Raw genomic sequence first — 25838 nt, forward strand, 5'->3', positions numbered from 1 at the left:
ACTAGGAGAATGGGCTGGATATGGTTCAATTATGACTGGAATGTGTACAGCTCGTTCACTCATTATAATTCGACATACTATGTAAGGCGTAGATATCGTGAAATGTGGCCAAAAGCATGATCACAGAGCAAGAAAAGTATGACAGAAGAAATAAAGGCACAGGCCACCAGCAAAAAAGCAAAGATTCGTCACTTGGGGTTGTATTTTTCTTTCCAAATCCTTTGAGAGTGGTTAGCTGGTTGCTATTCAACGCAGTAGTGTAAGCACCAGCAGGGTGATGAGAATGAGAAGAGTAGCATAGCAGTTGAAGCACAAGCTCATAATCTGCATCTGCACAGCCCCTCATCACCGTTGCCTACGCTGTAGGCTGCAAGAAAGACATGTAAAAACGTACCATGAATTTCCCATAGTCGGACACCCACTCGTCTCAGCCAATCTGTAATACTTGGCCGCCTTGAACTATCGCCACGCCCGAGATATCAGCCTGCGCACAGCCCCACGGCCAAAAATAGCCCGCACATACCTTGTCTTTCTTTCCACCAAATCCCTCAAGATAGCACCAAGCAACCTCGTTCATAGCATCAGTATCGCCCAGATTCGCTGCCGTTTCGTAATACTGCCGCGCCGCAGCCGGGTCCTTGCTGACGCCCCATCCGTTGCGGAAGCAGTTGGCCAGCTCGAAAATGGCGAGGACCAGCTCGCCTTTCGCGGCGCCACCCTTCTTGATGCCTGCGCGCAGGGCCTCGGCTTCCACAGCGGCGGAGTTGGAAGCTGCGGCTGACAGGTATGTCACTGCTCGTCCAGGGTCTTGTGGACAGCCCCAGCCGTGTCTATAGGCGGATTAGTGGGTTGTAACCAGAGAAAAGAGGGAATGCAATGATAAAATGTACCGGAGAGCTAGTCCGTAGAGGACTTGGCTTAATGGGTTGTTTACGCCATTGGGGTCGGCGAGTTGGCTGAACATTTTGGTTGATCGTTCCAGGTCTAGACGATCTGTCAGTATATAGCTTGCAAGGTTGAGAGAGGGTTAGCCCCAGTATCATCGCTTACCTCCGGATTCATGAAGTCGAATCGCCTCTTGGATATTAACCTAGTAGGCAAGGTTAGCATCATTCCCATAGCTATGCACTAAGTAGATTTTTTTTTAAAAAAAAAAAATCCCATATCACTCACATCATCCTGCGGGTCTCCAATCTGACTCTGACTCGAGCTCCTCGATCGAGGCTGCAGCCCAACCTGCAGCATGTCTTCGCCCTCAGAAGGCCGAGGCGGCGATGGCGACAACCCCGACAGCCCGAACTGCGGGTTCTGCTGCACCAGCACGGTCGCGCGTTTCTCCCACTGCGCCTCCCAGTCATTCTTATCGGCGCCCTGGTCATCGCTGATCTGCGGTAGATCCGCAGGAATATTGATCGACGAGGGACGTGAGTCCCTGCTATTGCGCCGGTGATCGAGGTGCAGCAGGCTGGAGAGTCGGCGCTCGCTGCGCGGACGGGGCGGAGACGGGCTGGAGACAGAAGGCGATCGCGAGGAGCGGTGGAAGAACTGGAAGCTCCTGCGCGAGGACCGTCGGTCGGTCTCTACGGAGGAGGGCTGGGACAATCCGGGCCCCGGATCGGGCGGCGGGGTGACGACTTCTTGGGAGAAAGTGTCGGAGCGCACGAATCTGATTTCTGGTGGCGGTGGAGATGCCGGGGTGGTGTCTTTGGAGGCATTAGGTGTGGGTTTGGGCGTGTTGAACTCGTCGCGCTTGTGTAGGATGTCTTTCAGCGACGGCATCGTAACTTGCGATCTGCTATCGTTTCGCGGGGACTAGTGAGTGGACCCTCGTCTGCAGAAGCACCAGGAGTGAAGAAATCTGGAGATGGGGAGATTGCAGCAGTCAGAGAAAGAAGAGAAGACATATATTGCATTGAAAGAAAGCAAGGCCCGTGGCAGTTGGGTTTGTCTGGCCGGGTTTCTGATGGGCCCCCGTTCCATGGAGACGAAGTCTTGGCTGGCGGCTACGCTATGACTACGCTAGGCAGTTACGCACAATCTATAAATAAACCGAAATAGATTGAAATATGGAGGTATGTTGAAATGGTTTCGATGGTTGACACAAGGTGGTTGGAGAGTAAGTATACATCTGTGGATACCATCAATGCATCTTTAAATAAGGGCCGATGTACCTCCTGCATCAGTCCCTGCAGATAAAGCGGGCATCCATGGACGAAAAGCAACGGGAATACTGGCACTACGGTCAAGAAGATCAAACTACGTTTCCTGGAGTATCCTCGAGAATATAGTGATGGTCAAAATGGTATTGCAATGTCTAGCTCAGCAGATGCAAATAGCCCCTATAGTTTTGTACACGATGACGGCCGAAGTCCATCTACTGGGCCTTAGCGGACATGATGCCTGCTCCTTGTTAGCACTCATTCCAAACACTTCAAATCTTAGGTAGTCACTCACGCTCGACGTCAGCCACACTCTGCTGGAGGATCTGCTGCAGAACCTTGGGGCTCTCCAGCTCCTTCTGGATCTTGGAGATGACGGACTCGGCAAGCTCACGCTGCTGGCGCTGCTTGACCTGGCCCTCGTAGCGCACCCACGACTCGAGAACCTGCTTAGCCTCGGCGGCGAGAGCAGTGCGCTGCTGGAGCTCGTAGGCCTGAGACTCGAGCTCGGCGGTTTCCTATGAAACTAGTCAGAACCACTCATCCCCGAGATATATCATCCAAACAAGCCTACCTTAGAAACAGCAAAGAGCTGCTTGGTGAGGTCGACGACACCGGACAGCTCCTTGACGTTGTCGATGCGCTGCTGGACGGCGCTGGTGTGGTCGGCACGGGCAGCGTTCAGGATGTCCTTCTGCTTCTGCACCTGACCCTCAGCCCACTCACGGTAAGCGGGACCACCGTACTTGGCCACACCAGTGAAGACCGACAGCAGACAGAAGGCGGCGACGGTCTCCTCGTTGAAGACGTACAGCTCGTTGCTGATGGCAGCAACGGACAGACCGGCGGCGGCGGAGAGGATGGCAGTCTTCGAGACCAGCGAGTTACCGGGAACCGAGTCGAGGATCGACTGCGCCTTTTTCTGGGGGTCCTCGGCGGGGACGTTGGAGGCCGAGCGAGAGGCAGTCAGGTTGGCAGTGACGACAGGGACGCGGGCGGTAACCGGTCGCAGCCGGGCGGCGCCTGAAGGGAGTCAGTAACCATCGGGTGCGAGTGGTCGAAGGGCAGACACGGCATACCAATGGCGCTCTTAGCGAGACGCGAAGCCATTGTTGCAGATGGGAAAGATCTTGGGCAATGGGGGTGGATGAACGGAACTGAGGAGACTTGAGGTCGGGAGAGGACGGGCGTGCAGACGCTAGCCGCTCTGGGACTAGCGGTCCATGGCGGAAAAACCCACCTTCCGTGCCTCAAAAAAGTTGCAAAAAAGTACTCGACTCCAACGAACATTGTGTTGATCTTGTTTAACCCCGGTCGCCACAATGCCTGCTCCAGTAGACGCATCAGCCATCTCAAAGAAGAGGAAGAGTAGCAAAAATGGCGGTGCCCCCTCCTCCAAGCGTCGAGCAGTGGCCGAACCCGATTTCACCGAGACGCTGTCCACCATTCAAGACCTCGAGAACCAGATTGCCGAATCGCGGAAGCACTACAACAATATTGCGACCCTGATTTCCATGCTCAATGTCGAGCCGTCGGCTAAGCATCCGGAACTGGCCGTGGCCGTATCACTCTGCCGGGTGTTCACCCGGTTGATCGCAGCGGGGAACCTGACAGAAACGAGTCGCGCGGCTGAAAATGAGAAAATTGTGGTGGCATGGCTGAAGGAGCGCTGCTTGGAGTACCAGAGGGCGCTCATGGCGATTATGCGCCAGGCGGATAGTGCTTCTCAGGTACGGGACTTGTGTTTGTTTCTCCAAAATATACTTGCTAATGATTGCTAGATTACTGCTCTAACCCTAGGCATGCGCCTGGTCAAGGAACGCACAACACATCTCCCCGGCGCCGACAACAATGTCTGGTCCTCAGGCCTGTTTAAGGACATCTTTGAGGCCGTGGTTGAAGCCCCCGCTGGGGAGGATCTACGGTCCGAATTTGTCTCAAAATTCGTCAAGGAGTATGAAGACGTCAGATACCATACCTTCGGGCAAATATCGTAAGTTATCGTCTTTTCTGACACTCAACCTGACTATATTATTAACTATTCGCAGTGAATATGCCGCCGTCAAACGAAGCTCCAATGTCCTCGAAACCCTCATCGCGATCCTCTCGGCTTGCGACGAAGTGCCTGCCGCAGATCACGAGTTTGAAAACTTCTACACCCAGGTTGATACAAAAAACAAGCGCATGGCCTCGGTGAATTCCCACAAGAAGCGGGCGCAGGAGGCATGGCTGGCCATCCTCCGCAATAATCTCTCGCAGTCGCAGCGAAAGTCTCTCCTGCGCATCATGGTGCACAACATCGAGCCCTGGTTCAACCGACCCGAGCTACTCATGGACTTCCTCACGGACTCATACAATGTGGGTGGCGCAACGTCACTCCTCGCGCTGTCCGGCCTGTTCTACCTGATTCAAGAGAAGAACCTGGACTACCCGCAATTCTACCAAAAGCTGTACTCCCTTCTGGACACCGATCTCCTTCATTCGAAACACCGGTCCCGGTTTTTCCGCCTGCTCAACACCTTCCTCTCCTCGACCCATCTGCCGGCCGCGTTAGTCGCCAGCTTCATCAAGCGGCTCTCTCGTCTCGCGCTGAATGCGCCCCCTTCCGCCATCGTGGTTATCGTCCCTTTCATCTACAATTTCTTCAAGAGCCATCCGACCTGTACCTTCATGATGCACCGCGCCATCCGCGACAAGCAGCTGGCCGCAAACCTGGAGGCCCAAGGCATGGATGACCCGTTTGATCCCTCCGAGACCGACCCTACCCGCACCAACGCCATCGAGAGTAGTATCTGGGAGATTGAGACGCTGCAGTCTCACTACCATCCCAATGTTGCTGCTATCGCCCGCATCATCTCCGAGCAGTTCACCAAGCAAGCTTATAACCTGGAGGACTTCCTCGATCATACGTATCAGGGCATGATTCATGCAGAGCTTGGTTCCGAGGAGAGGCCAATGCGGAAGACTCCCGTCGTGGAATACCAGATCCCCAAGCGGATCTTCACGGATCGTCTGCTGGAGGAGGATGGCGGGTTGGACTCGGGTGCTGGGAGTTTCATGCGTGGGCTGTGGGATTTCTGATGAGCGAGGTTGGTCGACAGTTATATCCAATAAACATCCTGTCCGCTGTTTTAGCACGTGTATGTTTCTGTGAAGAGAAGAGAGCGTTGTCATTTGATCATGAGCACATAGCCCATAACACGAGAGAAAAGCAAGAAAACGACGCAATCTGGCAGAAACGAAAGAACCTCATCTGCCGAATGACCCCATTTCGAAGCAAGAAACATAGCCCATAGCCCTTGAGAGAAAAGAAAGAACACGATGCAACCGGAAAGAAAAAGAAAAGGAAGAAAAGAAATAACGAACGAATAACGCCATTTTGACGCAAGAGAGAAAAAGAGAGGAAAGAAAATTCAATCAGACCGAAACAGATCTCCCCATCCCATAAAACCGACGAGACCGAAACTCCTGTCAAGCATCTCAGTATTCAGCCTTAAGAGGGCCGTTGCCAAGCGCCAACGGGACGATAGCCCGGAGCAATCTCGTTCCATTCGTCGTTGGCGTGAATCCAGGTAGACTGGGTCTGGTCCAAGTTGGGGTCCCAGCGCACAACGATGTTAATGTGGGCGCGCTCCTCCCCCTCTTCGATGATGGTGTGCGAGGTCTGGTGCTCAGGCGGGGGCCGCAGCAATGGACCCTGGGACTGCCAAAGCAGCTGCAAGGAATCCTGGGTAGGCCCGCCATACAGCGGAATTTCCTGCACCATCGAGAAGTTCTCAAACGGCGGCATCTCATCCCAGAAGGGGTCAGCAGTCAACATGTAATCCTCCTGCGACCGCTCCCATAACTCCTGTGGCTCTGGTTCTGGCGTCTCAGGATACGTGCGGCCCGGTGCGTAGCCGTAATCTGGGGTCAGGGCGAAGATGCCTCGCTTCATGCGATCCAGAAGATCGTCACTGATAACCAAGGGAAGCTCGGACTGGATGGTGTCACGCATGATCTCAATGGTTCGATGCGCTCTGTGGCGGCAACGGTCCCAACGGCGATCGACTTCCTGCTCCATGGTGGTCATGGCCTGAGCAACCATTGCCTCATTGGATGAATGCGTGATTTGGTTATCGGTTCTCTCCAGGAGTTCGTGGAGGCCTACGGCGAGTCCAAGGTACAAGACGTTGATGTCATGCAGGGCAGCAGAGACGGCGTCGCCGATCTTTCGCAGGTCGTAGTAACTGTAGACATTATGCCAGTAGCGAGACCAGGCGCTGACTCCGAGGCGTGATTTGGTCATGCGCTCTACCTCGAGATCTCCCACCAGCCAGTGGCACTGGATGACGATCCTGTAGGCTTCGATCTTGGCGTTCCGGAGAGGCTCTGGCATCACCATGACCGTGATTTCGGCTGGACGCTGGGCGCCTTCCTGTTCAGCACGGCTTTCGCTCCGCTCTCTCGTGCGATAGAAGCGCTCAGGGAACCGTGGTGCGGTAGACTGTGCCAGGGCTAGGTCGGGGTGAGCCCCGTGGGAAAATATCGAGTCTGCCATAGGCTAAAAGATAAACAACGAGAGTGGATCGTGAGGCAACCAAATGTGGGGAATCCTGTGATTTTTGCCAGGTACTGCGCGCGAGCAGTGTATGAAACGAGGGGACGGCCTAGATCGACAGGATGCAAAAGAGGGGCGTGAAAATGAGAGGAATAAGACGCGAAAAATACTTGAAAGGAGCGCGAAGGAGACGTGGATGAGACGCGAATAAGACGAAAACTGCGAGTTGTCCACGCGACTTATCGTGGGATTTTGACGACATAAGCATCTTAGTCTGTGCCCAAGGCGGCAACTGCGATGAGTCGTAGAGGGGCCAAAGCCCTAGTTTCCACCAGCAGATCTCTGGTTATGGGTGTTTGCCTTGTAGGCCATCTGCGTCCAACTCGGAGGTATGAGATGAACGGTGATTGCTGTGGCTGCTATAGAAAACATGGTGATGAAAATGATACTATTCACCTTTCCGGAGATCTCTCGATGGTCAAACACTCGGACACTAAGTTATTCCCTTGCCGTAGCTATGGCCTTAAGGCACCCAATCATGGCGAATTATCATTTACTAGATTCCCCTCGTGGAATTCGAATAGGTTACTCCTTGGAATCCCCTGAACTTTTGTCTTCATAATGAGGGGGTGCACGAGTCGTGTAGGGCCGGCTATGATGATGGTACTGCCTTCCCTATTACATTCGCAGTTACTTTGAAGATGATGTATACCTCACCACAAGTCTGATGAGGTTTGAATACGATTAATGTATACTTTGCTGTTCCGAGCTTCTGATTGGCTATCCACCCACATATCATCACTCTCATTGGCGGGCTGTGCATGAGAGCCACGTGGGAAACTCCGTGTTTCTTTCTTGCCTGATGAAACAGGCAGAAATCGTTACTTCCCACAGGCGTGGCTGTTACTCGACAACAAGAGGGAACATGATCAGATCCTATGGATATATTAATGGATGAGATATTGCTAAATAGCCCATTCACTCTATGAGAACAGGGTGATGAGATGCCAATTATCCCAACCCACAAGTCAGCTTCACACGCCTTCAGCACACCCTTTTTTAGCTGGAGATCCGAGGCGCCATCAACACTATTGCCAGAATCGATCGTCAAGTTATCTTGCGCTTCAGTATGTGAAGCCCAATATTTTTATCTAATGTGACCCTTGCAGATTGTATGGGACCTCAAGCTATAATATCTTCACAAGTTCCCTGCTGAGAGAAACCCCCTAATATGCGGAGCAGCACCCCTTGGTATGGGTTTTCGGGCGCTAAATGCTATCCGAGAAATGCTAGTACTGATCCTCTGAATTGTGGAGTTCATTTCACAGCCCTATGCCTTGGTTTCTATCCAAACACTCGGGAAAGGGATGGCATTCCGGGATGTTCCAGAGAGTCATTTAGGGAAATTTTCACCCGTAATTCTCTTATTTACGAGACAATCAGTAGGGATAGGTTTATTTACACCCCTTTTCCTCTGCTCCTTGTCGTGGTAGTGAATGCTTCGTCTCCCCAACATCCTGACTTCACCATCGACACTCAGTACCCAAACTCATACTTCAAGCAGATCAAACCGACCACATTGGAGCATTCAAACTAGCTTTGGGCAGGAATTCTCCATGTTCACCTATAGACATTCTCCTGACATTGTAGAGTACATGCTTTCCAAAATAGGCCTATAATGGGCCTCAATGGCTCCAGGAATGCGACATTCTCTCAGAAGGCGCTTTTTAGGGTCAACATTCGAATACCTACACGCGACATTCGAGTTCGATCCGCGGGGCTGGGAAGATCGTTGTACTTCTGGCAAGAAAGATAAGAAGCAACTTGTGCCTCGTCCGTCTGCTCTTGGTTATCCCATCGCCTCGACGCCTCGCCCTACCGCCGCCAACCCTAATCACTCAATCCTTTCCTTGAAATCCAACCACCGACCCATTCACTCCTTATTCTTATTTAGTTCAATATGCATTTCTCGAGGAGTGTCATCGCCGTCTCCGCTTCCCTCTTGTCCCTGGGCGCCACCGTCCAGGGTATCTCTTTCACATCGTGGCCCAAGGACATCCAAGCCGGCAAGCCCGTTACCCTGAAGTGGGATGGTGCCCCCGACAAGGTGAGTTTCCTTGATTTGCCCGCAATCCAGCAATGGCTAATGACCGGATAGCCCGTGACCCTTTCTCTGCGCGAAGGCAATGCCGGCGACCTGAAGCAAGTCCAGACCATCACCGACAAGGCCGATGGCGGTTCCTTCACCTGGACTCCTGGTGACAACATCAAGGGCGGCAAGTCCTACGCTTTCCAGATCTCGCAGGATGGTCAATCCAACTGGTCCGCCCTGCTGAAGGCTGGTGGCAAGCCTGTGTCCGATTCCAGCGAGACTACCCAGACCACCGCTGCCACCACCACGGGCGCGAGCCACAGCGCGGAGACCACTGCCACCACCACGGGCGCGAACCACAGCGCGGAGACCACGACCGGCACCACCACCACCGGTCACTCCACCAGCAAGCACCTGATCAGCTCCAGCTCTGTCTCTGCCAGTCCCTCGGGTAGCCCAACTTCCACCACCGTTGTCAGCTCCATCAATGCCAACGGGCCCTATGGCACCAGCACCGGGTCATTCCACAACAAGGAGGCCACTGAGAGCGGCAGTGTCCAGACTGGTGCAGCATCTCTGTCACGGTATTCTGCCACTCTGGCCGTGGGTGCTCTTACTGTGGCTGCCTACCTACTGTAGAAAAACCAGGATGCGTCTCCCTAATTACATGCTGGTGGGTCGCCACTTGACAGGTGGGACTGGGCTGCGCTCGTGTATATATATCTCCCGCCGAGTATGGTTGATCTATAGGCGGCTTGTCAGGCGTTTTTGGAGGAAAAGAGATTAGTTTTGTTACCAATCAGTTATCGTAAAGTTCTTTGACATGATTTTCCCCCTGATAGCCGTGTTTGTGGAGTATGCGAGAGTGGCGTTCCTGATGGAAGCCAATAATTAGTGGATCGGAACACAAAGATCGCCCTTCGCGCTGTCTTACATTTCTGAATCCTTCAACCTGTCCACCCACGCCCTCCGATTAATTCATTTTGTTGAACTCGCCCCAGTTTTGGACGTGTTCGCCTCGGAGACTCTGCCGATCACCTCTTGTCCTGCTTGATCTGCCGATAGCGCTATCCGCCCTCAATTCGATGCACTGTTCACCTCCGATCTAGTGTCTCGGGGATACCTAATCTTGCAAGGCATGAGCTGGCAATGATTAAGCGCCATCAGACTGCGACAACACATCTTGCCCATTTGAGGTTTAATAGTGGTACGCAGAGCCCTCCATGTCTCTGCTAAGCCGTTTCCCTCCCCTCCATGCCTGGCGCTTCCATCCCAATCCATAGCGATACCCTATCCCCCGTCAATTGGGTTGCTCCGGTCATTCCGATGGCTCGTCTGGGGCTGGTCATGAGGCGGTTGGGTCCCGGCAGAAAGCTGAGTGTCGACAGTGCTGACTCGCATCCTCCGACTGCGGCAGAAGCGCCCAAGGTCAAGCTCCCGCATGTGGACACGCAGCTGAACATGCACCAATACACCGGCTTTTTCGAGGACGGATCACCGGCCGGCAATGGCCTTCCAGGTGAGTTTCTTTTCCTTTTGTTTGTAGTTGACCTTTTTCTGCTTCGTGTCGGGATAGAATCAGTTGCTGACTGTCAGGGATTCCATAAGTAGACTCCAACGGCTCTCCAGTACAACCCCCGAACCCTTCCGCAAGTCCTGATCCGAGCAATGGTGATAATACGACAGAATGGTCGGCCGTCGGCCATGCGGCGACCGGGAAATCGGGACGCGTCATCCACAACTTGCAAGAGGAGGTTGCGCGGCGGACGCGCGAATGCAGTCTGTACCGCTCGCGCGCGGACGAAACACAGCGGTTGAACGAGACGCTCAAGATCCAGGTCCAGAATATGACGGAACGGCTCCAGAACCTGGAGCAGGTCAACGATACCAACCTAAACTCCATTGCGCGCAAGGACCGGAAAATCGAGGAGCTGCGCGCGGAGCTGCAAAGCGAACGAACCAAGCGTCAAGGTGCCGAAATGACTGCCACCCAGACCAATCAAACGATGCGCGACGAGCGCGAGCAACACAACCGCGATCAGGCGCGCGCACAGGAACTGGTCCGCTTCCACGAGACCCAGTACGAGGTGCTGTCGGCTGCTACCAAGCGCGAAAAGGCAGATCTTGGTCGGCGTGTCAAGGGCATCAGAAATGAGGTGAATTCTATGGCTGAAGCACAGAAAACCCAGAATACCTCCACCGAGCGCCTGGATGTCATCTCTGACCAGAAGAACCGCGAGATCGAGAACCTAAAGAGCATCCACGACAAGCTGATGGCCGCCCATGCCAACTACAAGCAGATCAAGGATGATGAGCTCCGGAGCACTATCGAGCGTGCCCAGGCCAATACTGCCATGATAGATGCTACTCTCGCATCCTTGAAAGAGACCGAGGCGCACATGAAGTGGGCTATCCAGCTCAACAGCAACAGACCCGAGAGCTAATGGAGCTACTCGAGGCTGGCCATACACTCCTCTTCACCACATCTCCTCGTGACATCAAATGGGCTATCCATTCCATCAGGCCTTGCTTCACCGAGCCCTACCTGACCGCCTTGGGCAATTCCCATTCAAGATCTCTTTGAATACCCTCCAACGGCTCCAGTATCTTCTTCCTCCAGCTCCTCTCATATCCTCTTTTTCTCTATATTTCTAGCACTGTTACATTGTGCATGGCGTTTTTCGGAGGCCCAGATACCCATTGTGGCAGAATTCGGTCCTATGTCTTCTATTTTCTTTCTTCTCTGCACTAGAGTACCCCTGTTAGAGTTGACGCTTGATGACCTGTATTTTCTGCATTTTCTCTTTTCTTTTCTGGACATGACTGAACAGGCACAAATGAATCTATTTGCATATACATCTCTTGTTATGACCCTTTGCCTTCTTTTGCATGAAGATTGGTTAGGTAAAATCACTCATCAGTCACTATGGACCGCACTCTCTATGCCGCTCCTACCCATGACATGTGAAGCTGTCTAATTCTCCCAGGCAACTGCTGATCCTCAACTATCTCAGGCCCCTGCGCTCCTTGGTTTTCTCTCCAAGGCTCCGTTTCATTTTTACTGTCACACGATTGGTATACTTCCAGAATTTTCTGGCCTGGTGGAATCGTTTGTCTTCTTCTTCCCTCCACACTTCCCCCTCGAGTCCTTCGTCTCTCTCACTTTCCAACGTACTATTGAGCTCCTTCCGCGTCTCTTTTCTCTCTAAGCCTCCATGAAACTGAAGCTAACCCAACCTGTTCATCATGTTTCATGCACACTTCTTACCTGACGAGAAGAAGTGGGAGATGCGATTGGTGTGACGCGTGGACGAGAGTCTGGTAAGCCTCTCCGCTTGATAGAGCCCTGCTATAACCCTGATATTCTTCTGCTGACCAGCCTTTGATATAGATTCCTGGTCTGATGGCTGAACTCTCGTATGAAGGACTTCCTGCTTCATGTGGCTGATAGACCCAGAAACTGACTGCCTCTAGATTGACCCATCCTCAGGTGCACGCAGAGTTTGGGCCATTTGGAAGGGTAGTTTTCTCTATCAAGTGCCGGGTTTAATATTCTTGCTAAAATAAATGGTTTCTTTCAGACATTCAATTTCCAGGGCAAACTCGATGATGCCACTTTGACCTCGATTCATGAGACAATAAGCGATTGGCTTGAGAATAACAAAGTCGAAGATCGTTCGGATTCGACATTCCCCTCTGGCAATTTAGATGCAGAAGAGGTAGGCCTCCCCCTTTTATACTCAAATCATGCATAATGGAAGGAAAATGGATACTAATTCAACATGTTCACTGCATAGGCTGCCCCAACTATGCACCCCCTCGACCCTGGCAAGACGGATCAAATCGAGGAATGGATCTCCGAGATTGCTATAAAGGATCCTATCTCCGTGGAAACCGAACCAGCAACGACAACCCTAGACCCTGGTTTGACCGAGGCTGCTCGCACAGAAATCGATACCTTGCCCAGCCTCGATCTCTCATCCATGCGCCCTGAGTCCAAGTCTCTGTCAGAGAACAAGAAGCCTCGGGGAATCAAGACGCGCAGAGCCACTTATATGGAGGCCAATCCTCCAATTAAAGCTCTTGCCCCAGCACCCTCCACCATGGCTGATGCTTCTCCTGCGCTGTCTCGCCCTCTCCCTATAAGACCGTCACCGCATCTCTTGGATATGGACGATCCTGCTGACCTCAGCTCTCAACTCTCACTCGCATTCTCACTTTTGCAGCCGACCTTGGTGAAAGGTGTGGTGAAGGAACAATTGAGTCCAGCGACTGAGGCAGCTTCGCTGACTGGCACTGAGGGAACTACTCACCAGGATAGCGGTGCTCAGGAGCATAGCGGGGACTCCATCCCCAGTCACTCTTGCTATGCTACTCCCCCAACGGAAGACTGAGAGCAGCGAAGAATTGGGGGGGGGGGGGGGGGGGGGGGCAAGTAGATAGAGCTGGACGAGGTGGTTTTCGCAGAGGAAATGGGGATGTGAGCTGGAACTAGGGGAAGAGTTTCAAGTTGCCAAAAAGTGGAGGACGTTTTCATTGTTCTTAGATTGTTCCCGTCGTTTCTAAACAAAAGAGAAATCCCAGATTCTCGGATATTCTCTTCCCTTTGTAGTGTTATTGCCAGCAATTACTAGAGTATTCTGTGCGCGGTATTGTCCTTACATCGCATACGCTAAGCCTATATGCTTCTTATCTTGGTTCATTTGTCCAATCACACGCTTCTACATCTATTTAGGTATTTAGGTGTACACAATATAGCCATCGACCTTGAGTAAGACATTTCTGGGGCACTAGTCACTATTTTCAGCTTACTGAGTGTCCCTATATTGACCCTAATACTTTGTGTAGGGTCTGATTTCTATGTTGGATGCGAGAGAAGAGTAAATACCTAGTAAATCGACGCAGCCACGCTCAGTCACTATTGAGAGTGCTTAGGGCTAGGCTTCTTGCCCAAAACATTATCTAAGCTAGCGTGCCTAAACTACCTACCGAATTCAAGAGATGTAGTTGTGTATCAGTCGAGGTCCTGGGGGATGTAATATTGATATCAACGAGGCTTTGATTGAGCCATGTACTATCTACTTAGAAGGCAGGTCATCTGAATACATAGATGTTGCATTGAACAGGCTGGCTGGCTATAATATATCATATAATTCTTCTATCAAAACGAACAAGGACTTTCTGTTCAGCCAAGTCATGGCAACTCTACTATATACGTTCAGTCCTCTTCCTCCGGCGCATCATCCACGTCTCGTAGCCACGCACCCCGTGCATCTACTGCCGCTTTGCGTACCTCGCGCTTCGGGTCATCCAAGACTGCCCTCAGCGAGCGCAGGACCTGGTTCTTAACAGGGAGCAGCGGGGACAGAGAAGGAGGGGGGCGGGCAGCAGGGGCATTATTGGAGGGTGACTGGCGGGTCGCAAGCAAGAACAGGCAGTTCAAGGCATCCACACGCAGGCGGGGAGTATTGACGGCACCGGAGCCAGGGACGGCGGCAGTGGTGGTCTTGAGGAGCCTCCTGACGAGACTTTGTACGTGGCCACACTGATCGATGACCACAACGCCATTGTCGCGGATGATGACGGCGAGCGTGTCGAGCGTGGCCGTGCGGACGGCGACGGATTCTGCGGTTTGGAGATCAAGGGACTGCAGGAGGAGGGGGAGGAGAGTGGGGAGCTCGGGCATGACCAGAGCTGTGGAGATGGTGGAGATAATTCCGGCAAGGGCAGTAAGGTGGGCTGGTTTGATGTGGTCAGGTGTCTTGGTGGATGGGTCGGATTCATTAGACCCGGCAATGTTGACTTCGCGGATGCACGACGAGATCAGCGGGATGACAGTGGTGAAGACACGCTGCTTAGACAGCAGTCGGATGATTGCTCCATTGGTTGTAGAGAGTACATCGTCGTCGCTAAGAAGGATGGAGAAGCCGCGCGCGGCTGTGGTGCTGGTCTGTTGATCGACTGATGACAGCAGAGCCAGAAGGGAAGTCAAAATATGTGTAGTTGTGGGAGCGAGGCGGATGACCAAGGCTTTCGAGAGCCAGAAGACAGTGCGGATGGTGGCTGGACTAAGAACCTGTTGTTTCATACTTGGGTCTGGGGACACCAAAGCGTCAAATAGGTTTTCGGCAATGCTCAAATCCTGTTTCGATAAAAACTTGTTGGCGAGCAAGGCCTGGTGACGCAGGAATGCAAGGTGCGTAGCAGGCTCGGTGGTGTTAGAGACGGAGCGGCGAGAGATATCCGCCAGCAAGGCCGACATATCGGGTGAGGTGTGTGGGATGCGGGGGCCACAGTCTTTAGACAGTCCCGCGAGGAGATATGTCGAGATGATGATCGTGCGCTCTTGGTCAACATTTGTGGTTTGGGCGAATGGGACAGGCACGAATTCTTCTGCTGGTGCGAAGAGGCTATATACATTCTCTGCGACTTGTTCTTGCTTCTGGATAGAAACAGACCGCACCAGAAGATTGCAGAGCCGGCCCAAAAAATGGAGCACTGTGGGATCGTTGAGAATTTGGTTCTTTGCCTTCCCCGAGGCGGACGCTGCGACACTGCGGCAGAGACCAACCACGACCTTGTCAAAATACAAATCGACATTGGGATCTTGGTCCATCTTTCGCTGTTGCATCACATAAAGCAGAGTCATGAGAATAGCACGAGGATAGGCAACGGATCCAGGCTGGTCCTTCTGGAGCAGAATTGACAATTTGCTGAAAAGACGACGGAAAAGCGTTTCGAAAATATCTCTCTCCACACTAATCTGGGCCAGGGTCTCGAGTGTCGAAAGATAGGAAGAGTCAAGCCCTTCGTCCTTATCCGGCAGGGTAGCCACAAATGCAGGGAAGGTAATATCCACAATAAGCCGAGGCTTGTGTTTGGAAATCTCGGCAAGTGCAGCAATTGATTCCTTTTGCAAATCTCCCCGGCCAACCGATTCCTCCTTCAGGAGGATTTCATCCAAGTATTGGATGAGCAGCCCAATCTCATTGTCTTGGAAGAAATCGCGCAGTGTCGAGAGGCGTAGAAACCCTTTCAAAGCAGTGACCCGGAAGGAAACTTCCTCCTTAGCAGCACCCATTAATGCCTGGCCGAAAATATCCGAGAATTGATCTTTGAACTCAAGCAGCGGATTTTCGATAATGGTTTCTCCTCCTCGAGTTGTCCACTCCCCGAATACTTTAACTGCAGAGTCAAACAAGACAACAAGAGTCTCAAGAAGAGCTCTTTGTTTGACCATTCCATCTGCCTCCTGGTAGATGGTGAAGATAGGGGCCACAACTGTCTGCACAATGATAGTAAATGCTATGGCAGAAGCTGCCGAGAGGGAGCTCAAAATTTGCTGAGCGGGTTTTGCTTGTTTCTGCTGGGGCTCCTGCAGTTGCTCGTTGCACTCTTTGGTAATAGGCCTGAGATATTGCGCTAGAGGCAGCTCCTGTGAAGCCTCGGTCACTCCTTCGGAGAGACGCTGCGCGATGCCTTTCAAAACCTCCTGGGAAGACTCAGACAAAAACTCCTCTTGGGCGTTCAGAATCTCAAACTTTAGAACTTCCCAAATGGTGATGGAATACCTGGAAACCGTATTTGGATCGTATGAGTGGATACAGGCAATCAAAGCATTGAGCGCATCTTTCTAGTGGGATAGTTAGTCGCAGCTCCACATCTAGAAGCACAGGAACTTACTTTCACATTGGGAGAAGTAGAATCCAGCTTGTCCAATAATGACGGGATGGCATGCGGCGCAAATTGACTAGTTGCCGCAATGCAGTCCTGCAGCCGACCCTTCAGGTCTTGAGCGGTGATCCCGTAAGGATCGTTCGGCGGAGGTCGGAAGGTAATTGGGAAATAGTTGTAAACCGAGTCAAACAAAAGCTGTCCCAGTTAGCAATTGGCAATTTTTGAAGACGCATTTAAACATACCTCGGCATGATTTGAGATATCCCATTCCACCATTACCACTCTCAAAACAGAGAAGACGAGCATCAAGTTCCGTGGATCTTTTTCTCCTGTCATGAGATCCACAATTCCAACAAGTGATATATCACCCATATCCCGCAATGCTGCACATGATTAGTTTTGATCTGAGGCTCCGAATAAAGTCAACTGAGGTTGCCATAAACGTACCTGCTCGGTGTCGTGACATCAATTCATTGAGCAGTTGATAAACCTGGAACCTCTGCGATTGCGAGCGAGCCTGGAGGTCCTGGAAATTCGAGAATAACCTATATCAGAGTTAGCCTTAAGTCGTCAATTCAACGGGTCTTGCATCCGCTCCGAGAAAAAAGCCCACGGAACACGAATGGCAGGCGCATAACTCAGTACATACGCTTGGGCAACCTCGTTGGCCAATGCCTCAGTAAACCGCTCCAGCGCCTGTAGCGTCTCCAGACCAGCAATTGCACCACAATCCTCGATTCGATCACAAAAAAACGTCGTCAGGACCTGGATCTGCTGTCTCGACAGATACCTGGCTGGCAGCGCTTTAATCACGGCCGTGAGGAAGGACACGGCCTTCCCGCGCAAGATAGGATCTTCATCATTGATATATTCGCCGAGCGACTGGACCGTTTCGATCAATGTCGTCTTCTTGGATTCCACATCTGTATCGCGCCATTAGAACGGAGCCGGAGTGCGGGGCAGAAAAACGGGCTTTACCTTGGGCAACACCTTCGGCGATGCGCTTGGCTTCTTCCTTGTCGTGCTCGACCACCAGCATAAACGTCTGCAGAGCCGACATGGTACCAATCGAGATAGCCGGGAGGGTTCGAGGGGGAAGGAGTAGCAGTCCCGCCGTGCCTGCCATTTTCGTGTGACCGAGGGCCTCTTATCGATAAGATCAGGTGACCGGTCCCTCCACATCACGTGCTGTAGCTTTGCGTCATAGCTCTGGCGCTTTGCCCTCGACACCAAGCTCTTTTGCTGAATGCTGCGCTCAAGATGCATCACTCCCTACTTCTGATATTTGCCCTCATCAGCAGTGTATTCTCTCTCTGGGGATTTTCCTTCCCCGTTCCCCTATACCAGAAGCCCCTAGCTCTCCAGTCTCAAGACCAGCACTCCATCATGGACAAGCTCATCCCCGGTCTCGTCAAGCCGCAATCAACAGCCCCAGACGGAGATATCCAGCGTTCCAAAGACAGCCAAGCAGACGGGCTCATTGTCTCCGACGTCCTCCCGAAAACAAAAGGCATTAACATCTATGCGCGGCTGACTCGAGACTTCGAGCCCATCGCCTCCCGTCTCAACGATGCATCGAAGAATATCACGGTGCTGGCGCCGCGGAATAGTGCAATCCAGGCCCTGCCCCGGAAGCCATGGGAGAATCCAGAGGATTATAGTAAGTTCGGGGAGGTGGATGCCTACGAGGGCCAAGAGGGCCAGGATCGGGCGAAGCGCAATCTCCAACGGTTTGTGGAGGCTCATCTCATCCCTGTTAGCCCTTGGCGGGCGGAAGAAGAGATCGAGACGCTGGCAGGGGAAAAGCTGACTTGGAACAAGGAGGGTGATAAGATCGTTGTATGTCTTGTTTCTGTCCTTTGGGCCTGTGAATTGCTAACCACTTCTAGATCCAACCCGGAAATATCCAGGTCGACACTGTTGCAGAAAAGGTGTCGAATGGGGAGGTCTGGGTTTTGAATGGCGTTGTCAACTATCGGTGACGGGCCGGGTCATGAGTGATGAAATATGAAACGAGTGAACGCATACGAGGATTTCTTTTTGCTAGTTCTTAATTTGGGTGCTCTACCTTGGTATAGTCCATAATATCCAATGGTTGAAATCGGAATACCTTGCCCTCGAGAGACTCAAAGTCATGTAGCCATACAGTATCAAGATGCTGCCACTTCAAATATGTTTTTATTTTTACATCTAAGATTGGTATATCCATATCTCGTAGGAAGGAGCAAGTACAGAAACAGACAGGCTTTGTTTTCTTTCATTATCCAAATGTTTATTGCTTAGAGCAAATCCACCTTCTTCCCAAGTATATGGGTTAAAACACTGGATCTGACGAGCACGCCCGATCCCATCAAATCGATTGCGGAGCAAAGTTCCGCAGGATTCTATCTTCCACTCCGTCCAGTATGCAGAAGTGCTCCATGACCTCCAAGTTCTCTGCTTCGTTCTGGTACAGCTTGTCGGGGTCCTGACCAGGCTGCAGCGGGTTCGCCATGGCAGCCGGGTTGGCCATACCCATCTGCTGAGCCATTTGGTTGGCAGCTAACCCAACAGTTAGCAAATATCCCTACTAAATTGACCAAACAAAGCGTGCTCAGAACATACCGTTGTCACTACCGAGAATAAAACCGAAAACAGACTGCAGCCCAAACAAGTTCAGGAAATACCACGACAGACTCGACACCCATCTGACATCGAGGTCACGGGTCATGACACCGGACTGCAGCATGGACTTGAAGCGGATAGTGAGAGGGAAAGGCAATTTCACTGTGGAGATTTCGTTAGCATATCCCAACAGATAAAGACAACTCTCCCACGGAAACATACGAATCACAAAGCCAGAAAAGAAGGCATTGATCCAGCTCATGATCAAGGTCTGCGGGATCATCATCATCATATTCCCCTTCAGCATCCCCGTCATCGCCTCCATGCCCGCGGGATCCGTCATGGGATTCGCCGGCGGCTGGCCGCGCTTGTTAGGGTCCTTCAAAAATGCGCCGTTCCGGCAGCCCGACACCATGTAGTTCTTACGCATCTCGAAGGACTCGCGGTTGAGCACGGCCGAGGCATGGTTGCGGAGATTGACGACACGGAGGAGGGCAAGCCGTTCGCGCGACTCAGCGAGAGTCGAGGCGGATTTGGGGGGGGAATTCATCAGGACCGTGGCGTAATGGCGCAGGATTCCTGTCAGGATCTGGGGAGGTTCGTTAGTTTCGCTTTCTGGGAAATTGAATCATTACCGCTGGGGGGGTGATCATGGTGAATGGTCACGTACCATGACAACCGAAATCGGGAAAAGAATCCAGTAGCTATACACCAGGGCAGGTCAGTCTGGCTTGCTCGCGTTCTTTTTGGGGAAGTTCAGGGCTACTCACAACAGAGCCGGATCCCGAAGGATGGTCTGCTCGACCCCTTGAACTGCCATAATGGAAAGAAAAAAAAAATTAAAGAAAAGGAAAAAGGCAGGGTAGAATGGGAAGCCGATCAGAGACGATCCCCGCGATGGTGGCAGAGTCTGGAGATGAGAGAGGGAGAAGGGGAAGTGGAGGGCGGTGGCCCGCAGCTTCTCTCCAGCTCTCTCCAAAGACGCAACTCTGGCCTCGACAAACCCGCGAAAAATCACCTGGCTACAAAACAACAATAAAAATTCATATAATCTTCACAGTACTCGACATTACTTGTCATCTCTAACTCTCTGTCGCACTCATGGCTACCAACAAGGTGCCGGTCTACTCGCTCAATGGTGCGTTATAGGCTTCCCCATTTATGCTGCCATTCAGCTTCCCTTGAATCGCACTGGGCGACACAGCACTCTCGATGGGAGACTAATGAATTGGCCTTGTCTACTAGATCTCAAGTCCACCAGCGATGATGCTCTGGGCCCCCTACCTCACGACGCTCCCCGCGCCATACACCTTCAAGCCCAACCACACCAAGACCAACGTCCGCTTCTTGCTGGGCTACAGCGCTGTCGCAATCGCGGCATTCACCTTCTATGCAGACCGCACGCTCGGCTGGGAAGCGACCACGTCCCCGTGGATCATTGCCGCAGTGGCCGTGTACTTTGTACTGAACAGTATCCTCACCTTCTGGATTTGGGGCGTCGAGGCCGGGGAGGTGTTTAGCGGGAAACGCAAGACAGGAGAGACGGTACGCCATGCACACACATGCACATACACATGGTTTCAAATAGGCATCCACGACGCCAGTATACTAACCTTCCATTGTCCATAAAACAGATCACCATCTCCTCGTCGACCAAGAAGAACTCCAACCCCTACAAACTCCACGTCCAGTACAAGTCCGCCGCAGGCAAGGTCTTGCAGGACAAGCAGTTTGAAGCACCATTCCCGAATTGGTTCTCGGCCGACGGCGTGTTTCACCCGGAGCCCTTCCGGCGCTGGTTGGCTAGTGAAGTTGATGTGTTGCGGTTGGCTGCGAAGGAGAATGAGAAGAAGACAGGCGGTGTGTCGGGTCTGGTTGGGAAACCTGACGACGCTGCGGATGGTAAGATGCGACGATAGTCGAACCATGGGGCTGAGGAATCCGAGAATGCTTGGCTGGTTTATATTGTCGGGGAAGTGACAAGCTGGTCTTTGGTGTATGCTTGTCAAGAAAAGATGCATATTGTTAATGCCCGAGCGAATTCAAAGCGAATTATACCGAATTCTCAAGGCGGGTATCTCAGACGTAGATTCGGAGGATATAAGGCAATGAGACCGGGTCTCCGCTGTTAGAACTTGGGCCTAGCAAGAAGTACACAAGCCAAGTCAAATGTAATTGTCCATATATTCAAGAAGGCTAAAAACAGCAAAATCTATAGGGATTTTAGGATAGAAACCCAGCACCATTCCAAACGCGTCCATCAACATCAATCGCATTGCCTCGTCTCCTACGAAGCCGCCTCAAGAGTGCCCGGTCGTTCCGTCGCTGCAGCAGGCTGGACATCGTCTGCTCGTCGGTTCTGGATGAGTCTCTTTATAGAGCAGTCAGACATTACTCAGAAACCTAGTGTTCAGAAAATAGGGAGAGCAACTCACCAGCAGGTTCCGGAGCAAAACCACAATAGTCACCTTCCCAATGGAAGGCACAAAGATAGAAGCCTTCTCCCGGACCTCGTGGGGGAAGTTCTGGAGCAAAGAAAGACGCAATCAGCACTGACACTCGAAAGATTGAAATGAATACAGTTGTAATGAGAACATACCTTCTCGCTCGAGAAGTTCACACACACAGCCCCTTCTCTGAGAAGACTGGTGTCGAACTTGTACTTCTCACCGGGCACACCCGAAATAACCACATCGCACAGCGGGGCGACATCCTTCAGCGCAGCACCCTCAAGATCCACAACCTCGTGTCGGCGCTTCTTCAATCCCTCGCCACGAGTGAACTTCTGCACGCCGGTGATATCCACACTGTAGACACAGGCACCATCGTTGGCCAACAGCGCAGCCAGCGGCCGCCCGACGACCTCGGAGCGGTTGACGACGCAGATCGTGCGGCCGAATAGCCGGTTGCCATATGGCAGGACGGTGTTGTAGATGTTGAGGTACTCGAGGATCTTGATGTTGGCCAGAGGCGTGCAGGGCAGAATACATTTTTGGCGCTTGGTCTCCGGGTCCAGGAACCGGATGTTCTGGTACATGTTGAAGATGTAGCGGTGGCTGAGACCCTCAACGTCCTTGCTCACATCTACAATCTGCTGCAGGTATTGGTCCTGGCGGTTGTTGAAGATCGGATAGTAGACGATAATGCCGTCGACGGAGGTGTCGGCGTTGGCGGCCAGGATGGCTTCTTCGATCTCATCGCGGGAGACTTCACGGAGGGTGTATTGAAACCCACTGGAAAGAAAAATGAATCAGCTAACGATACTTTCGGATCTCCAAAGTCAAGGCATTATATAGCGGTTTCTCTTGCGCAACGAGAACGAGGGGCAGGTATGAATCACCCATCCAAAACCCCCACCAACCACCACGAAGCCATTGAGGACTCAGGTATGAATAGGATATCAGAAACTCACTTCTCTTCGCAAGTCTTCTGAGTCCACTGCGCATACATGAGCGCCGCAGGGTCATTGTTGGCCAGGAAGCCCACTAGATGAGGCGGCTTCTCGAGGGTCCGGATGCCCTCCTGCACTTCGGCGATCAGGCGATTGGCGACATTCTTGGACAGAATCACCTTGCAGGAGGCCGGATTGGAGTCGGTAGGAGCGGACATGGCAAAACACTGGAATTGGTAGGACTGGAGAAGCGTTGCGCTCGACGCGGGGTGTCTTTGCGAGGGAAAAAAAGATTGCTCGCTTATCGATAACAGCACCGCTTTCGGCCGTCAAGGCGGCGCAGCCCAGAGGCCATGGGAGATTGTTCGAAAACACTCAAAGCAATGTAGTCAAACCAGAGGAATCAGAGGTGCATAGATAACTAGAACTTATGCTGGTTATGCCATAGCTATAATGGATCTTCCCAAGAACAGCACCACGCATCCAGTCTCGGACAGCCTCAGCCAACTCAAGGTATAGAACTCAACAATGTCTACAATTTACAATCTAAGATTTACCAAAGCTTGAATGAACAAATGAGATAAATTGCGGTTCAACATGGAGACACAAGGAGACCAGACGGAAGCAGAGTGGTCCTCCTCCCATCTCGCGCCCCCCGATGCGCGGGAAAAATCTAAACGTACAGGATATAAATCACATTTTGGCAGTCCACAGCCCGTGTCCTTTCAGGCGACGCCTCATAATGACTCCCCCAGACTCGCCGATGCTTACACCGCTACACTCCATGGGGATGGGTCCATCGCGAGAAGCGTCGGCGCACAAAGAGGAACAGAACGAAACAATGGCCTCAAAATTGTACAAGCTATCTTGTCTATACACATAGGAGTCAGGAAAACAAGCCGACCACCAAGGATCACCCGAGTGTTTTCTAGCTCACCTATGCGTTGAAGGACTGGTTGAAGGCACCGATGACCTCCTTGAGCTTGGCCTCAAGCTCCTTGCTGACCTGGCCCTCCTTCTCGATGGCCTGCTGGATCTCGGGGTGGTTGCTCTTCAGGTGAGCGAGGAGGTCGGACTCCCACTGGAGGATCTTGGCAACCGGGATGGTGTCCAGGAGACCGTTGACACCGGCGAAGATCAGGGGGACCATGTCGGAGACGGCCATGGGCGAGTACTGCTTCTGCTTCAGCAGCTCGGTGAGACGCTCACCACGAGCCAGGGTCTGCTTGGTAGAGGCGTCCAGGTCGGAACCGAACTGGGCGAAGGCAGCGACCTCACGGTACTGAGCCAAGAACAGCTTCAGGGAACCGGCGACCTGCTTCATGGCCTTGACCTGGGCGGCGGAACCGACACGGGACACGGACAGACCGACGTTAATGGCAGGGCGGACACCCTTGTAGAACAGCTCAGACTCCAGGAAGATCTGGCCGTCAGTGATGGAGATGACGTTGGTGGGAATGTAGGCCGACACGTCACCACCCTGGGTCTCAATGATGGGGAGGGCAGTCAGGGAACCAGCACCGTGGGTCTTGTTCATCTTGGCGGAACGCTCCAGCAGACGCGAGTGGAGGTAGAAAACGTCACCGGGGTAGGCCTCACGACCGGGGGGACGACGCAGCAGCAGCGACATCTGACGGTAGGCGACAGCCTGCTTGGACAGGTCATCGTAGATGATGACGGCGTGGCGGCCGTTGTCACGGAACCACTCACCCATGGCGCAGCCAGTGAAGGGAGCAATGTACTGCAGGGGGGCGGCTTCCGAGGCGGTGGCAGCAACGACAACCGAGTACTTCATGGCGTCGTTCTCCTCAAGGGTCTTGACGAGCTGGGCAACAGTGGAACGCTTCTGGCCAACGGCAACGTAGATACAGAACAGCTTCTGGGCCTCGTCGCCGGAGCTGTTCCAACGCTTCTGGTTGAGCATGGTGTCAAGGGCGACAGCAGTCTTACCAGTCTGACGGTCACCGATGATCAACTCACGCTGGCCACGGCCAATGGGCACCATGGAGTCGACACATTTCATACCAGTCTGGACGGGCTGGTTGACGGACTGACGGGGCAGGATACCAGGGGCCTTGAGCTGGGCACGGCGCTTCTCCTTGGACTGGAGAGGGCCCTTGCCGTCAATGGGGTTACCCAGAGCGTCAACAACACGGCCGAGCAGCTCAGGGCCGACGGGGACATCGACCTATCGAGTTAGTCAGCACAAGCCGTGAGAGGTTGGGGCAGCGAGGTCCATCGATGCAAGGGAGCTTGGGAGACTTCAGGGACTTCACTTACAATCTCGCCGGTACGCTTGACGGTCTCACCCTCCTTGACGAGACGGTCGGAACCGAACAACACGACACCAACCTGGCCGGCCTCGAGGTTCATGCACATACCCTTGACGCCAGAGGCGAACCTATTCATCGATTAGTTTACCGGTCGCTGTAATGCCAAGACCTTGGGGTTTCACATACTCGACCAGCTCCTCAGCCTGGACGTTGGTCATGCCGTGGACACGGGCGATACCATCACTGTTCGAAGCTCAATCAGTTTCTGACTCGGAAGACGGTGGATTGGTAGCGTGCAGGAGCATATTCGATGAGGTTGTAGACCGGGACCGAATTTTTCTCCTCACGCCCTGCGACGCCCGGGGCGATTTTGACGTACCCGACCGACAGAACGCGACCGGTCTCGGCGAGACCAGCCTCCTCCTGAACACCACGGATACGCTGCTCAAGGATGGAAGAGACCTCGGTGGGAGCAGCCTTGGCCTCGGCGGCGTAGGAGCGGACCTGCTTCGAGGCACCGGAGAGGGGACCGGGAACAGCCGCGCGAGCCTATAGCAAGGCGAAAAAACTTGTTAACGACGAGCTCAACAACAGCCAACGGATTCGAACCATTCTCAATATATTAGTATCCAGGGTGGAAGGCATATGAGCCTCGATCGAGCTCGGATTTGAGATGAAAATGGGACGACCTGGCAATGAACGACGATGAGATGGGATAAACTCACCGAAGCGATGCGGCCAGGGGCCGAGACGGCCGCAACGGAGCGGCTAGACTGCCGCAGAGCGTTCCTGAACATTATGAAGGGGGGTTCAGAGGGTGGGAGGATGGATTCTCTGAGAGAGAGATGTAATTGGGGAGAGGGAACGGAGAGGAGAGGAGGTTGTGGACGGGTGGGAAGGAGAGCTTTGTCGTCGGGGGGAGGATTGGATTCTCAGCACTTGCGCTAAGCCGCTTTAGACCACGGCCCTCCGAGTGGCCCCCGTGCCCGTCCACGCTGTTCTTTGCGGGCGCACGATGATTTCTCTCCTACATGCTACAGCAATATTTTATTTCTTATACTAGAAAAAGAATTATGGGGGAAAAATTTTTACTCTGGGAGTA

General features: G+C 52.7%; 13 protein-coding genes across 13 annotated transcripts; 6 read left to right on the plus strand and 7 right to left on the minus strand.

Moving 5' to 3' along the window:
- Positions 1-188: 188 nt before the first annotated feature.
- On the minus strand, positions 189-1812 carry NUU61_000220 (tetratricopeptide repeat protein; the record flags this gene model as incomplete). The annotated part of the gene is made up of 6 exons (XM_056650804.1): positions 189-219; positions 395-459; positions 524-830; positions 891-984; positions 1051-1090; positions 1174-1812. Coding segments are annotated over 6 exons (1176 nt in total), but the record flags the coding sequence as incomplete, so codon positions are not given.
- A 562-nt stretch (positions 1813-2374) lies between these two features.
- atp4 (F1F0 ATP synthase subunit 4) lies at positions 2375-3269 on the minus strand (the record flags this gene model as incomplete). Its single annotated transcript, XM_056650805.1, has 4 exons — positions 2375-2400; positions 2455-2677; positions 2734-3182; positions 3239-3269. The coding sequence occupies 4 exons, from the start codon at positions 3267-3269 to the stop codon at positions 2375-2377; spliced, it is 729 nt and encodes a 242-aa protein (XP_056515655.1).
- A 212-nt stretch (positions 3270-3481) lies between these two features.
- noc4 (ribosome biosynthesis protein NOC4) lies at positions 3482-5240 on the plus strand (the record flags this gene model as incomplete). The annotated part of the gene is made up of 3 exons (XM_056650806.1): positions 3482-3889; positions 3941-4152; positions 4208-5240. The coding sequence occupies 3 exons, from the start codon at positions 3482-3484 to the stop codon at positions 5238-5240; spliced, it is 1653 nt and encodes a 550-aa protein (XP_056515656.1).
- A 412-nt stretch (positions 5241-5652) lies between these two features.
- Positions 5653-6699, minus strand: NUU61_000223 (uncharacterized protein; the record flags this gene model as incomplete). The annotated part of the gene is made up of 1 exon (XM_056650807.1): positions 5653-6699. The coding sequence occupies one exon, from the start codon at positions 6697-6699 to the stop codon at positions 5653-5655; it is 1047 nt and encodes a 348-aa protein (XP_056515657.1).
- A 1960-nt stretch (positions 6700-8659) lies between these two features.
- NUU61_000224 (GPI anchored serine-threonine rich family protein) lies at positions 8660-9430 on the plus strand (the record flags this gene model as incomplete). Its single annotated transcript, XM_056650808.1, has 2 exons — positions 8660-8806; positions 8858-9430. 2 exons carry the CDS (start codon positions 8660-8662, stop codon positions 9428-9430), a joined length of 720 nt encoding a protein of 239 aa, XP_056515658.1.
- A 615-nt stretch (positions 9431-10045) lies between these two features.
- Positions 10046-11235, plus strand: NUU61_000225 (uncharacterized protein; the record flags this gene model as incomplete). The annotated part of the gene is made up of 2 exons (XM_056650809.1): positions 10046-10310; positions 10421-11235. The coding sequence occupies 2 exons, from the start codon at positions 10046-10048 to the stop codon at positions 11233-11235; spliced, it is 1080 nt and encodes a 359-aa protein (XP_056515659.1).
- An 802-nt stretch (positions 11236-12037) lies between these two features.
- NUU61_000226 (uncharacterized protein) lies at positions 12038-13185 on the plus strand (the record flags this gene model as incomplete). Its single annotated transcript, XM_056650810.1, has 5 exons — positions 12038-12088; positions 12183-12208; positions 12266-12311; positions 12373-12510; positions 12589-13185. The coding sequence occupies 5 exons, from the start codon at positions 12038-12040 to the stop codon at positions 13183-13185; spliced, it is 858 nt and encodes a 285-aa protein (XP_056515660.1).
- An 824-nt stretch (positions 13186-14009) lies between these two features.
- On the minus strand, positions 14010-17594 carry NUU61_000227 (MET18/MMS19 family protein; the record flags this gene model as incomplete). Its single annotated transcript, XM_056650811.1, has 6 exons — positions 14010-16424; positions 16475-16663; positions 16712-16851; positions 16916-17013; positions 17118-17391; positions 17447-17594. The coding sequence occupies 6 exons, from the start codon at positions 17592-17594 to the stop codon at positions 14010-14012; spliced, it is 3264 nt and encodes a 1087-aa protein (XP_056515661.1).
- A 68-nt stretch (positions 17595-17662) lies between these two features.
- NUU61_000228 (uncharacterized protein) lies at positions 17663-18450 on the plus strand (the record flags this gene model as incomplete). The annotated part of the gene is made up of 2 exons (XM_056650812.1): positions 17663-18307; positions 18358-18450. Coding segments are annotated over 2 exons (738 nt in total), but the record flags the coding sequence as incomplete, so codon positions are not given.
- Positions 18451-18818: 368 nt separating this feature from the next.
- NUU61_000229 (ER membrane complex subunit EMC3) lies at positions 18819-19892 on the minus strand (the record flags this gene model as incomplete). The annotated part of the gene is made up of 5 exons (XM_056650813.1): positions 18819-19009; positions 19073-19234; positions 19295-19661; positions 19743-19776; positions 19843-19892. The coding sequence occupies 5 exons, from the start codon at positions 19890-19892 to the stop codon at positions 18819-18821; spliced, it is 804 nt and encodes a 267-aa protein (XP_056515663.1).
- A 281-nt stretch (positions 19893-20173) lies between these two features.
- NUU61_000230 (signal peptidase complex subunit 2) lies at positions 20174-20991 on the plus strand (the record flags this gene model as incomplete). The annotated part of the gene is made up of 3 exons (XM_056650814.1): positions 20174-20210; positions 20334-20617; positions 20707-20991. The coding sequence occupies 3 exons, from the start codon at positions 20174-20176 to the stop codon at positions 20989-20991; spliced, it is 606 nt and encodes a 201-aa protein (XP_056515664.1).
- Positions 20992-21359: 368 nt separating this feature from the next.
- Positions 21360-22681, minus strand: NUU61_000231 (methylenetetrahydrofolate dehydrogenase (NAD(+)); the record flags this gene model as incomplete). The annotated part of the gene is made up of 4 exons (XM_056650815.1): positions 21360-21443; positions 21508-21597; positions 21672-22305; positions 22485-22681. The coding sequence occupies 4 exons, from the start codon at positions 22679-22681 to the stop codon at positions 21360-21362; spliced, it is 1005 nt and encodes a 334-aa protein (XP_056515665.1).
- Positions 22682-23400: 719 nt separating this feature from the next.
- NUU61_000232 (F1F0 ATP synthase subunit alpha) lies at positions 23401-25533 on the minus strand (the record flags this gene model as incomplete). The annotated part of the gene is made up of 5 exons (XM_056650816.1): positions 23401-24651; positions 24744-24864; positions 24923-24979; positions 25116-25285; positions 25462-25533. The coding sequence occupies 5 exons, from the start codon at positions 25531-25533 to the stop codon at positions 23401-23403; spliced, it is 1671 nt and encodes a 556-aa protein (XP_056515666.1).
- Between the last annotated feature and the right edge of the window lie 305 nt (positions 25534-25838).

This window comes from Penicillium alfredii (genome assembly GCF_028826965.1).
Source record: "Penicillium alfredii strain IBT 34128 chromosome Unknown utg000001l_segment0_segment0, whole genome shotgun sequence".
Classification (NCBI taxonomy): domain Eukaryota; kingdom Fungi; phylum Ascomycota; class Eurotiomycetes; order Eurotiales; family Aspergillaceae; genus Penicillium; species Penicillium alfredii.